At 45.8% G+C, this 12,178-nt stretch overlaps 1 protein-coding gene across 1 annotated transcript; it reads left to right on the top strand.

Annotated features, from left to right (window-relative positions):
* Nucleotides 1–8,061: 8,061 nt before the first annotated feature.
* On the top strand, nucleotides 8,062–9,400 carry LOC119432642 (uncharacterized). The gene is made up of 2 exons (XM_037699801.2): nucleotides 8,062–8,656; nucleotides 8,869–9,400. Exons 1-2 carry the CDS (start codon nucleotides 8,115–8,117, stop codon nucleotides 9,398–9,400), a joined length of 1,074 nt encoding a protein of 357 aa, XP_037555729.1. The 5' UTR covers nucleotides 8,062–8,114.
* The last annotated feature ends 2,778 nt before the right edge of the window (nucleotides 9,401–12,178 follow it).

Raw genomic sequence — 12,178 nt, forward strand, 5'->3', positions numbered from 1 at the left:
GACGGAAGCAGCGACTGCGATAATGCTCAGCCTGCTCTTACCGCATGCTTGCCGCCAGAGCTGGCGCAAAGGCACCGTGCAGGCTCAAGAAAGAAAGAAAAACGGCAACTGGCCCTCCGCAGGTAACGGACTGTACTCCAACTTAAAGGAGAGAGCGGGCACACGATGTGTGGCAGGTCGCGGCGCTTGGGAGAGGAGGGGCGGCCGGCACACGGTTGCCATAGTCTGTTGCTCGTTTTTCTACCTGTCCTTGGTTCCGCTGTGTGCGATGGGCCCAAAGTCGAGTTATTCACCTGTTGTAGGACAGAGAGCCTATCTGCTCACAAAACGGGAACACTGATCAGATACCAATAAACTTTGACATGCCGATGAGCAGGACGGTAGAGCGAAGAGACGCACACAGCGTGCGTGTCCAAAGGCTTGCTGAAAAGCTGCGGTTCAATGTGATGCTTGCGATAACGGCAGACGGCCGGAAGCGGCTGCGAGGTCGAACTGTTAAGGAACCACAAAGTGGATGAAGCAGGCAGCGACTTGGACGACGGTTTGGTAGTTTCGATGCAATAAAATGCTGTTACGGTTTGCAAATACCTTACGTGTATTTGTCTATTTTTACTGCGAAGACAAGTTATCTAATGCATTTTTCATATAATTACCGTCTTAGTTCTTAATTTCTGCTGTTTCAAAGAAGTTACCATGCAATTTACCTCGTATAATAAACGCACCCCCCAACTTAATTTTTTTCGATTTTTGGGGGAAAAGACAAGTGCGTTAATTGCGCAAGCATATACGGTAATTTTCTATTTTCTGCCTATTTTGTGTATTCTAATTATCTTTAAAAATCCTACAATGCAGTAAACTCATAAACACTGAATTTATATCACAGCTTATTTACCTTTTGCAGCCAGCCTGCAGGACTTTACCTACAGCAATCTCCTCGGCATCCTCCTGTGAGCACAGCACTTTAGAAAAAAAAAAAACTTGCTTTCTTTTATAGTCATTTGCATAGTCAGTTTGCATTGTGAGATTGAGGTCAGCACTGTAGGTGTCTGAGAGGGTACACAGGCATGTCTGCCTCCCATGTTATTTCTTGTAGACGTGACAAGTGCGAATTTTGCAAAACTGTTTCTTTACTGAATGAAAGCCGCGTGATCTCATCTTTTTGTGAGGCACTCATTGAAGCTAATTTCTGAGTATTATTGTGAGGACAGGCTATTTCAGAAAAATGTTCATGAGCGTATGATGGGGGAACCTGGTCGCGACATGTGCCTCCGATGAATATCTTCTTCGAACTTGCAAATGGTAGTTGCAATATACAGTAGAACCTCGTTCATATGTTTTCAAAAAATATGCGAAAAATAAACGTACGATCCGGGAAAACGTACGATCCGAATCCAGTAAAAATTGAAGCTGACAAGCCCATATTGAGGTGCAAAGGCAGAAAACATTTATTTCTTGTAAAACATAGTTACAGTCGAATCTCCTTAATTCGAACTGACGCTGTGGTCCCATCAAAGTTAAGTGTATTCCAATGGGCGAGAACGCTCGGTAATTCGAACGCGAAAGCATTTGTGACGGTTAATTCGAACATAACCACGCACCAACAATGCTCTTAGCAGCACGCCAAATCACGTGGAGGCACCTCCGACTGGCAATGCTCAGACACCGCCATAAAGCAAAAGCTTAGGCGAAACCCCTCAATGCCGCGCGGAGAAATAAAAAAAGAAAGAAACAAATACTGCGGCGAAAATTTCGTCTCTCAAATGGTAAGGTCGCCGTTTTAGCGTCGCGCCGGAACACGCGTGTAGGCGCCGACGTCTCAGCCAACGCAGCGATTGAGCACTGCAGAGAAGCCGCACAGCGGCTGTCTGCCACTTAGCACTTCACAAGCACATGAGAGTGTCCTTTTTGCACACCTGAATGATAATTTTTTGCTGCAGAACGTAACATACGACCGCAGTTTGCCACAATGCTGAACATTACTGCCGAATAATTGTATTTTCCGGGAACGTATTAACCAGAATGTGTTAACACATTACTCTATGGGGTTATGTTTATTTTTCGCGATTGCGAACGTAGGAGCCGGGAAATCATATTAAGCGGGAACGTATCAGCGAGGTCCTACTGTACTATATAAAGTTCATGTCAACAGACAGCATATGATAACTAGTATGTGCAGGCATAAACTTCACATATAGAAGAAGCTCAAGGACGAATGGTGAAACTTACGACCGAAGAGCTCTTCGGTATCTCATCTAGGTATATTCGGCTTTTGTGAAGGGCGTCCCCAGGTTTGTGGAACCTCTGTACATGATGCCTGCTGGAACTCATTCACCCAGAGCACCGCAGCAGCAGCATGCTTGCATTTGCCCAGGCCAGCCTTGCATGTGCATTTGCTTGAGATTATGGCATGCTGAGGTGAAAGCTGAAAAAATTAATATATGCAGTGGAACAGCCGCATGTGCATGCGTAGAACGATAATTCATGCTTTCTACAACACAAATTGTCTAGTACGTCCCTGCATAGGCAGCTTTGCCACACCAAGCAGCAAAGCAGCGAAAAGTGTACCGTGGCAAGCACCAAAAAGTTCGGAATGCAAAACACAGCAAGCAGCAAAAAGTGAGAGATGTATAGCATAATTCACAGATCATGTCGAGGGAATGCGCATCACAGCAAGCAGTGAAAAGAGAGATGCAGTATATAATTCAGGTCAAGTCCAATATCTCACTTCAGATAATCACTAATAAATGGCAGACCGACATAGCAGCAGGGATGGCTGGTGATTCACGATTCGAAACCTGGCCACAGCGACAATTAACAATTCGACAGGTGCGAAGTGGTGAAGTGACCAGGTGTGTGCAAATGACCACAAATGGTCGAGCTGATTCGGTGACAATTCACTACCCCATTACGAGCAGCACAGACAGGTTAGAGAGTTAAATATGCTCATCCTTGACCTCAAGCCAGCACGTTGAGGCAGCACAGCAAGATAGTATTGATTACAGCACATCGATGTTCGAGCGCTGTCATGAAAAGCTACATCAAGTGAGCAGCGCCCGAGCTCGCGCTGCAGCGCGATTCGCACGTACGTTACTGCGAGCTCATTTATCATCATACATCATTTATTTATCATTTGCTAAAGGGACAGATGCCGCTACTACAGCGCAGGCATAATTACTTGTCTAGGGGCATGCAGTCAACAAAGATTACAGGAGGCCCGCGGGTTTTGCAGCATGTCGAAATACCGCTGCCGTAGCGGCGCATACAATGGTGCACTCGAGCAGTTCGTACATAGCGGCATGCTGAAAGATCGCTGCCGTCGCGGCGCGTACCGTCGTGCACTCGAGCAGTTCCGTACACATGATGGCTGCTTATCGCTGCTGTGAATTCATTTATAGCAAGCATTTCCTTGCGCTTGTGCGCTTGAATCTAGCAGCATGCAAACCTTACCTGAAGTTCAACTTCGTACGTGACTCGCTTCACTTGCGATTGACACTGCGCTAAAACTTCACCGCTTATTTTTTGAACGGCGTACACGTATTCGGCGTTGCCTAATTTCTTGCCTTTACGCAGCGTGCCACCCCTGAAAAAAATCTTCGGAGCCCGATATTTGCTGCAAGCTGTGGTTCAACACAACCGAAAGTGGCGGGTCCATATTGTAAACGTGCTTTCCGAAGCAGACGACCGAGCTTGGTACTACCCAGTTTCGGACAGAGGGCGCTTTTTAGCACTATTTTCGCAGCGCCCCCTGGGCAACGCAGCAGCCCCATAGCAGTGCCATTCTCGAACGCCGACAGCCGCGACTTGTTACACGCGATCAGAGCGCACAGGAAGCAGAGTTAAACGAGTCAAGCAGGGTTTCTAGTAAATTGCAGAATTCAATTTCCTTGACTTTTGCAGGTCTTCCTTGACCATTTTAGCTACAATTCTCTGAGCTATACAACAGACGCCATTTTGTGGAAATGGTTCGTGAAGCATATAAAAAGCATAAAGAAAAGATGTTTCATTGTCGAGGAAAACATATTTATTGCAACTGCCTTCATTCTTGAAAAGCACTTTAATTAGGGTTTGAGTGAGTTTATTTCATCCTGAAAAATAGAAGCTTCAAGTTGGCACTTCAGTGAGCACCCTTTGCTTTTTTTCTTGCAGCTCTTTAATTGGAAATGCTGCTCTCTCTTTCTTCTTCTCCAATTCAGTTGTTTCCTGTCGATCTCGCTTCTTTGTTTCCATGTGCTCTCTGTAGACGCTGTAGGCACTGCGAACTGTCTTGACCATCCTGTCGGTAATATCTACTTCAGCTACGCCACCTGCCGCCAAGACCGCATCATACACTACTCTTTGTGCTACGAGAGATTCTTCTTTCGAATTCTCAACAAGGCACGCCTTGTTGACAGAAAAGCCTCTCTACCGCAGCGTTGCTGTGAGATTTTTGTTTATTTATTTATTTGTTTTTTCACAATACCTCAAATACCCCTATTGAGGTGGTTTGACACGAGGGGTGGGCGATCATACAAATTAGCAGGACACAATACTACTGCAGTAAGCATTGAAATGAGGTTCCAGGAACGGAGAGGCAAGAACCGATGAAATTGGCGCATACACAGAATAAGAGATAGAAAAAAGCAAAAAAGAAAATGCGAGAACTTATCAACTATAACAGACAGCAAATATTGAACTTGCGTAATGTGCACAAAAAGTGTCAATAACATATTTCAAGGTATGAAACATGGCAAGCAAAAACAGGCACAAGACAAGCACAAGACAAGTTTCACAAAGAACTGCAGCTCCTTGTGATCCTGAGAACATATGTTTGTCCACAGAGTATCCAGCCTCTGTTGCTTCAAAGTTGAAATGTGTCAGTTGTGCCTGTGCAGCGCTTTCTGACCACACCTTCACGTAGGAGCAATGGGTTCGCTGTGCTTGCAAGCCAATCATCCAATGGTGCTCGGCAAGTACTTCGTGCCAGAGTAAGCTGCCTGGGGCCAGCCTGCAAAGACTGCACAGACAGGGTCCAAACAGCTTGCACCCACAGCCAATTTGTACTTCACTTGCGATCTCTCCACCACTTTCTGTGCACAAGCCTTGACAAATGACATGCAGCATTTCTTGAAATTCAACACTGCAAGCTGTGACAACTTCTTGTTCTTGCAGAGATCGTTTTTTGCCGAAAATTCAAATTCGAATGCGGCTACATTTGTTACATTTTCCAGTATGCTTAAGTCTATCTTCATCAACTTGGCGATTGTGTCGGCACCATCGAGAAGTTCCCGTTTTACAATTCTTGACAGCAGTGAACGCAGAATGCTCTCTAGTGCTGCTGATAGGAATGGAACCATTGGTTTATCCGTCTCAAGTTCACTCAGAAAGGGTTCCAATTCCTCGGCAATAGAAAGAGCAAAGGATAGCTTTGCTGACAAGAGTGATCAGACACAGCCTCTTCAACCAGTTTGTAGCTTGAGCACGTTAACCTCTTATGTGCTTTTTCTTTACACTGCAGCACAAATGCAAGGATGCATGGCAGAATCTCCTGTGCCCTACAGATTACACTACTGTTCTCCAGCCACCTCACTGCACAGAACCTCATGGGAAATTTCGAGCATCCCATCAGGCTGATTAAGTCTGTGCGACATGCGGGAACTCATTTGAACAAGTTGTAGGCGCTTCGAAGAAATGATATCAAATCCCAGCCAGATTCAACATGGCCAGCTTTATAAGCACCATTGATTACATGGAGGCCACAGCTGCCTATGTCGAGGATACGGCTGTCATCTGACTCAAAAAGCTCTTCCTTCAGAGATCTCAGAAACTTGCAGAATTTTGTATCCTTTGATTTCCTGCACGGCTTTCCGAAAAGCTGATGCCAAGTCTTCAGCGCACGTGTGACCCAAGAAACAAGACATCAAGTATCGAGTCTTGACGCTGTCGTCAGCAGCTTCCCAGCACCTAACGAGAACACCCATTTGTTGTTTCTGGGTGACCTTATTTAGCGACTCATTGAAACAGACTACCAGGTAAGTCACATTGACGAGGCTCGAAAGCAACATATTCCGAAAGTGCAGCGCAATGCAATGGCAAATGGTGTGTCCTAACTTGTCTTACAGCCACCTCAGAAGTGGAAAGCAGTGGAAAAGTGCCGCAGAATGACAAGATCCATGTGTCATTATGGTATTAAGACGCCAAATCATTTCTGCTTTAGTCACGTTCTTCAACAAAAAAAAAAACACCCTTTGACACTTGCACAGGAGCTGTAGCCACTGCATCTTCGGTAGCAGCAGGCGCATATTCAGCGCTACTGCCATGCGAGGCGTCCGTCGGGCTCTTAAAAAATTATAATAGGTTTGGCTGGGAAGCACTTTTGAGGAAGTTTAATGCAGCAATGTACTTCTTGCTAGAGGCACGACTTAAAACAGCCGTGTGACCCATGTTGCTCAGCGAAAATATTTTGCGGCAAACTGTACACATGGCTTGGTGCGGATCATATTCCACAGGCCTAATCCAACTTGCATAGTCGGAGACACTTGGGTTCCTTCAGTCCGTAATAAAGGAACGCTTCTTTCCTCCTGACATCTTCGATGAAAAATATTTTGCAGCACACGACACTGAAACGCAGCTCTGATAAGCAGCGTGTGACCCTGAAACTCGCGTCTGAAATGCCGCAGGTCTGACGGATTTCTTCTCTCCGGAATATGATGTCACAGAAATATACAGATATGTTCGCCTCAAATTCGCACTATGCAGGAACTCCGGGAAAACGCAAAGCTCACAATTCACACATCCCCAGTCGCAGTCGAATCTAGTCGCACTGTACAACAAAAGGGCGTGGCCATGTTGTATTTATTGCGTGCGGCTTGTCGTGGCTCGGCTCGACATTCTACGTGCCCTGCCTCTGCAGCCAGGACGCACAAACTAATTTTAGTGGAGGTCAGTGCGTGCAAACGATGGCGCAAAAGTAGATGACGCCTAAAACATGCTGTGTTCCACTTTGATTATGTAATTCTGGCTCTTGATTCCCCTTTGGAATTCATGGCCTGCGAATGACCGTAATATAGCTGAATACGAATTGGCAGGTAATTGATTGCTTACCTGGGAAAAAAACTTCCAGTTTAGCGAGGTCCAGCCATAAGTGATTATTCACATTTCATAGAAGGTGGCTGAAAGTGCTTTCAATATGTGTGAGCACCGCATTAGTGGCTGACGATATCACTGAATAATGCCGCCCAAAGAGCGGCTCCAGTTCCCGCAGCCTGTTGGGACATGCCAGCCGCCGCAGCTTTAGGCAGAGACTCTCAACTCGTGGAATGTGGACACACTGCGCCGTTGACACAACTTCCGGCAGTCGTAGTGCACGCTGCAGTCTTTGCACATCATGTTTCTCAAAGCGAAAATATGTGCGGAATTGCCCGCTGTCGATGCCGTCGATGTCGAGGAAGCCACGCAGTGACAGCGGGTCTCAGCGCGTGTACTGAAACACTTCTTGGCACAACAAATCTTCTATATCTGCCCACTTCAATGTAGACATGAGAAAAGTGTCCTCCAGCACACTTCTGGACGGCATCACTAGTCGTGCGAGCGCGAATAACTTGCCTAATGCACCTACAAGGTTCTTTATACCCGTGCCACACGGGCGCCGAAAATGGCATTCAGTAGTTAAGGCCTTAAGTTCCTGAATGACATTTTTTTCGGCGGAGCTGCCACACATCGTAGTTAAATGACATTTGTCACGATGGTGTCGATGGCAGCGTCTTCTGAAGTGAGCAATTTTAGGGTATTAATTAAAAAATAAATATGCATTTTGAAGTTTATGCATTTAAAACTACCGTAGTAAACAGTGAAATGTACAAATAAGCATACTATGGTACGGTTAGCGTGAGTTTTTTTTACTGTCTTTTAGAATCGACCATAGTAACTCTGGCCAATGTATGTCAAATCCGGAGCCCATAAACAAAATGGCGCCTGCTCTATCGCGACTGTTGCAACGCCAACCTGAGGAAATTCGTCGAGCACAACTCCTGTTAGCTGCGTTAATATGTTTCCGCGCAAAAGATCGTGCGGAACGTCGCAGACTCCAAGAGCAAAGAGAAGCTGTGAAACGTCAGATCTGCGACGTAGAGCTTCAGATGTTTTCGAACTCGTTCAACTTAGTTGCCGTCGCTACCATGTTGAGCGCAACAGCCAGATCTCGATGGCGCTTTCCTCGCAACCAGCGGTGGTTTGAAGACACCCTGCCTAATTTGGGAGAAGCGCACTTCAAGAGGTGTTTTCGTGTTTCACCAGCCACGTTCAGGTATATCGTGGAATCTTGTCGCAGCGATCTGCAACGTGTAGATACTGTAATGACCGAGGCCATTTCCGTGGAAAAAAGAGTCGCCGTCGCTCTCTACCGTTTGTGTTCTACTGCGGAAGACAGGACGATTTCAGAGTTATTTTCACTTGGCCGTTCAACAGTGAACAAAATATACAAGGAGTTCTGTGCAGCCGTTCTGCAAAACCTTGAGGAAGCCTGGCTCAAGATGCCTGCACCTGCAGACATTGAAGATCACATGAGGGAGTTTCATGCCATGACTGGGTTCCCGCAAGGCGTTGGGGCACTCGACGGTTGCCATTTCCCGGTGTCGCCTCCGAAAGAACATGCTTCAGATTACCACAACTACAAGGGGTGGTGAGTTGAGATTTTTTCGACTATGCCTTCATACTTTCAAAGCAGTAACATGATTACGCACTTTATGTTCTCTCAGCAGTTGTTTACTATTGCATAGTTTCTTGAATAGTGTAGAATTTCGTTTCTTTGAAGTATGAACATATTTGCAAATGATTGGAATTTTTTTGCTTTTGATCGCTGTTGGTCTAACACTTATTTCGTTCTGTCTGCAGGTACAGTATGATCCTGCTGGCAATGGTCGACCACCGTTACCGGTTCCGCTACACAAACGTCGGCTCTCCTGGGCGATGCCACGATGCATTTGTTTATGGCAGGTCGACACTTCGGAAGCTCATTGAAAGTGATTTATTTCAACGTCAAACAGTTGCCATTGAAGGTGTTCATGTACCTCCTATTATTTTATGCGATCAGGCGTTTTCACTGACATGTAATCTTCAAAAGCCATACGCAAATGCATTACCAAACACACCTGAATATGCACTTAATTACAACTTGTCAAAATCAAGAAGAATTGTGGAAAATGCTTTTGGACGAATGAAAGCCAGATTTCGCTTTGTTATGAAGCGCATGGAATGCAGTCTTGACACTGCCAGATTGGTCATTAGGGCATGCTGTGTTTTGCACAATGTATGTGAGGAATTCCAAGAACGAGTAGAGCAGCAATGGGAGCAAGAGGTAGCCATGTGGGATGCCACCCACGAACAGCCTGCTCAGAATCATGTGCTGGTAGTGGCCAAGCTATAAGGGCGGCACTGGCAAAGCACTTTTTTGCAAAAAGCCAGCAACCAGCCCATCTCATGGGCATCTAGGCTAGAATGGCCTACTAAAGCTCCTTATGTGTGCTATACTAGGACAGACACTTCCCTCGCATCTACGTAGGCAGCCAGTTTTTAACACGTCTTTATTGCTATTAAAAAAATTAATTCAATGTAGAAACAGATTTCATAGTCTGTTCCTGACTCGTTCTATTTTAACGAAGTTGTTGTCACAAGATTGTACCGTTGCTTTTGCAACATTGTGCACGGACACAGCATCTAGTTGTGGCCTCCTTGGCTGTAAAAGCAAATAGGGCACTTCGTGTTTCATGCAGAATGCTGGGTCAAGACTGTCGCGCAAACTTCCATTTATTTTGGGCTGTAATTAGATTTCAGCCACCACTATTGCAGAACTTACATGCACAAGAGCTTGTCGTAGGCAATTATGAAACCACTAACACTTATAAAAAAGTGTGAACTCCTGTACTGTTGTATAATTTTTGAGCATGTCTATTTCATTGCATATGATATTTGCATTGTCTTTCATTCTGGGCCACGTTCACTCACCAATTTACAGCACTTGATTATTGAATGTACCGCTTCATTGCGAGAGGTTGCAGCTCGCAAGTGAAATAAAGAAAATTCCGTGGTTTGTAGCCATGAATTTTATTATCCCGGCCTTGAAGGTAGAAGATTAATCTATCTAGAAAAAAAATCTTTGAGAACCTCAATGAGCTGAGTGTCTCTCTTTCCAGATTCCTCTTGGAGCTTCAGTTGCTTCTTATACAGCTCCAATTCTTGTGTTTTCAAATCAAGCCAACTCATCCGAAATGATTTCTGCTCCTGGACAACATCCCCGAGCACGCTGTCCCTGCTTCTTTTTTTTTTGCCCTGCTGCTGATCTGGCAGGGGAACAGCGGCTTGGGGAAGGCTGGTCAGAGCATGCCTGGGTTGCTGGTGGCTGGCCAACCAGATCGCCCAGTGCTCCCTCTTCAATTTCTACTGTTTGCGGGCTTGGAACTTCCACTGGTAGTTCGTACGTAGTCCATAGGTCCAGTTCCTCGCCCGACTGGCCCGTCTCCATGCTCCTGACAATCTGTAAAAGGTTGCAAAGGCATTGCTGACATGAAGAGATCCAGTTACAGATACTGAATGTATACTTTAGGTGATCCTTTGAACAGTTTGATACAATTCATCCTAGAGTGTTGAAAGAGCCGTGCATGCCTACCTCGGAGACTGAGAGCTCTCCACAGCTGCTCTCGACAGCAAGACTGGCATCGTTTGCTGGCAATGTGCCCAAGAACTTGTGCAGTTTCCAATAAAACCGCCAAGGGACGCCTCCCGACCCGGTGGTTCTATTCTTTGTGTGGCATCTAGTATGTAAAAAATGGAAAAGACATTCATAAAAAATGACAGAAGCCATAAAACAAATTAATCGACCCATGCATGTGCACACTGACACTGGAAAAAAATTAGCTGCCATAATTGTTGCGGGCATTATATGGACGCTGACGTTTTCGAACTATTTATTGAAAACAGCAGACGCACACGCTTGCGAAAATTTTTGCGACAAGGTTGCTTTTGTTACGTGCGCACTACCGAAACGGTGCGCTGACGGGAACACAACTGCACTACCATTGCCCATGTAACACGAGCACTGTTTTCATTTCGTTGCTTCAGGGCCACCAGACACAAACTCCGAATTCGTGACTGCCCTTAGAACATTGTTGGTAGTATTTCACATCCGCTGTGTAGGCGTGTGCGGTTTTCCGAAATAATAAGTATTTACTGTGTTTTCCTGAATGTACCACATTTCAACGAGCATCGCCAGAACAGGCTAGATCTACAGCAGACACCCTCCTCGCATACACGAACACACACTGGTGCCACGTGCATGACACAACTCCCACTGCTACATAAGCGTGAAAGAAGAGACCCATACCTGTACTTGCTCTGCAGATTCTCCATTTTAGAGTGAACCTGGGCCCTGGTTTTCACGATCCCGCATCTCGCCAACGCGGCTGTCATCGATTCGTAAATTTTGCCGTTCCTTTTCTGGCCGCGAAGACCGCCGAGGTTCTCTTCCCAAAGTCTGATTAAAACTTCTGTCTCCTCGTCGGTCCAAGTGGCGCGGTGGTTGGGACTTTGCATTTTTTTTTTCTGTCACGTGCAGAAGCACGTCAAAACACTGAAGAGACCTGCGCGTGACGAGAGACAACCGTGCACAACCGTGGAACAAAAACAAATGCATTCTATCCCCACGTGACTTTTGTATACTTCAGTGGTTGCCAACCTTTTGCGCAGCTTCGCTAGCTGCAGCAACACTTGCGCTTTCAAAGTTTGTTTACAATAAATCCAAAGGTTTGTACTCGTAAAGTGCCGTTTGTACGTGAAAGTTATGTATAAATGTTTTTTTACGAGTTTAAACGTTTCAAATACTTTAATTATTCTGAGAAATGCATACTCTCGACGCTGTAGCGCCGCACGCTACGGCATCGAGAGTACGCATTTCTCAGTGGAATGAGTTATGGCGAAGGCCTTCGGCGACGAATGGCATTAAGGTGAATGCCATTTGATATGCACGTGTAGCACCACGCGAATGACATTAAATCTTAAGGCATTAGGGAGTTAATGGCATTTTCGGTGCCCGTGTGGCAGGGGTATTAAACAGCTAACAAAATGTCTTCTGCGCATTGGCGTCAGAAAGGATTGGATTGGATGCGGAATGCACTTCGCTGGCTATCACGTGGTATTCACCAAGTCGACG

The sequence above is a fragment of the Dermacentor silvarum genome, chromosome 11, assembly GCF_013339745.2.
Source record: "Dermacentor silvarum isolate Dsil-2018 chromosome 11, BIME_Dsil_1.4, whole genome shotgun sequence".
Classification (NCBI taxonomy): Eukaryota; Metazoa; Arthropoda; class Arachnida; order Ixodida; family Ixodidae; genus Dermacentor; species Dermacentor silvarum.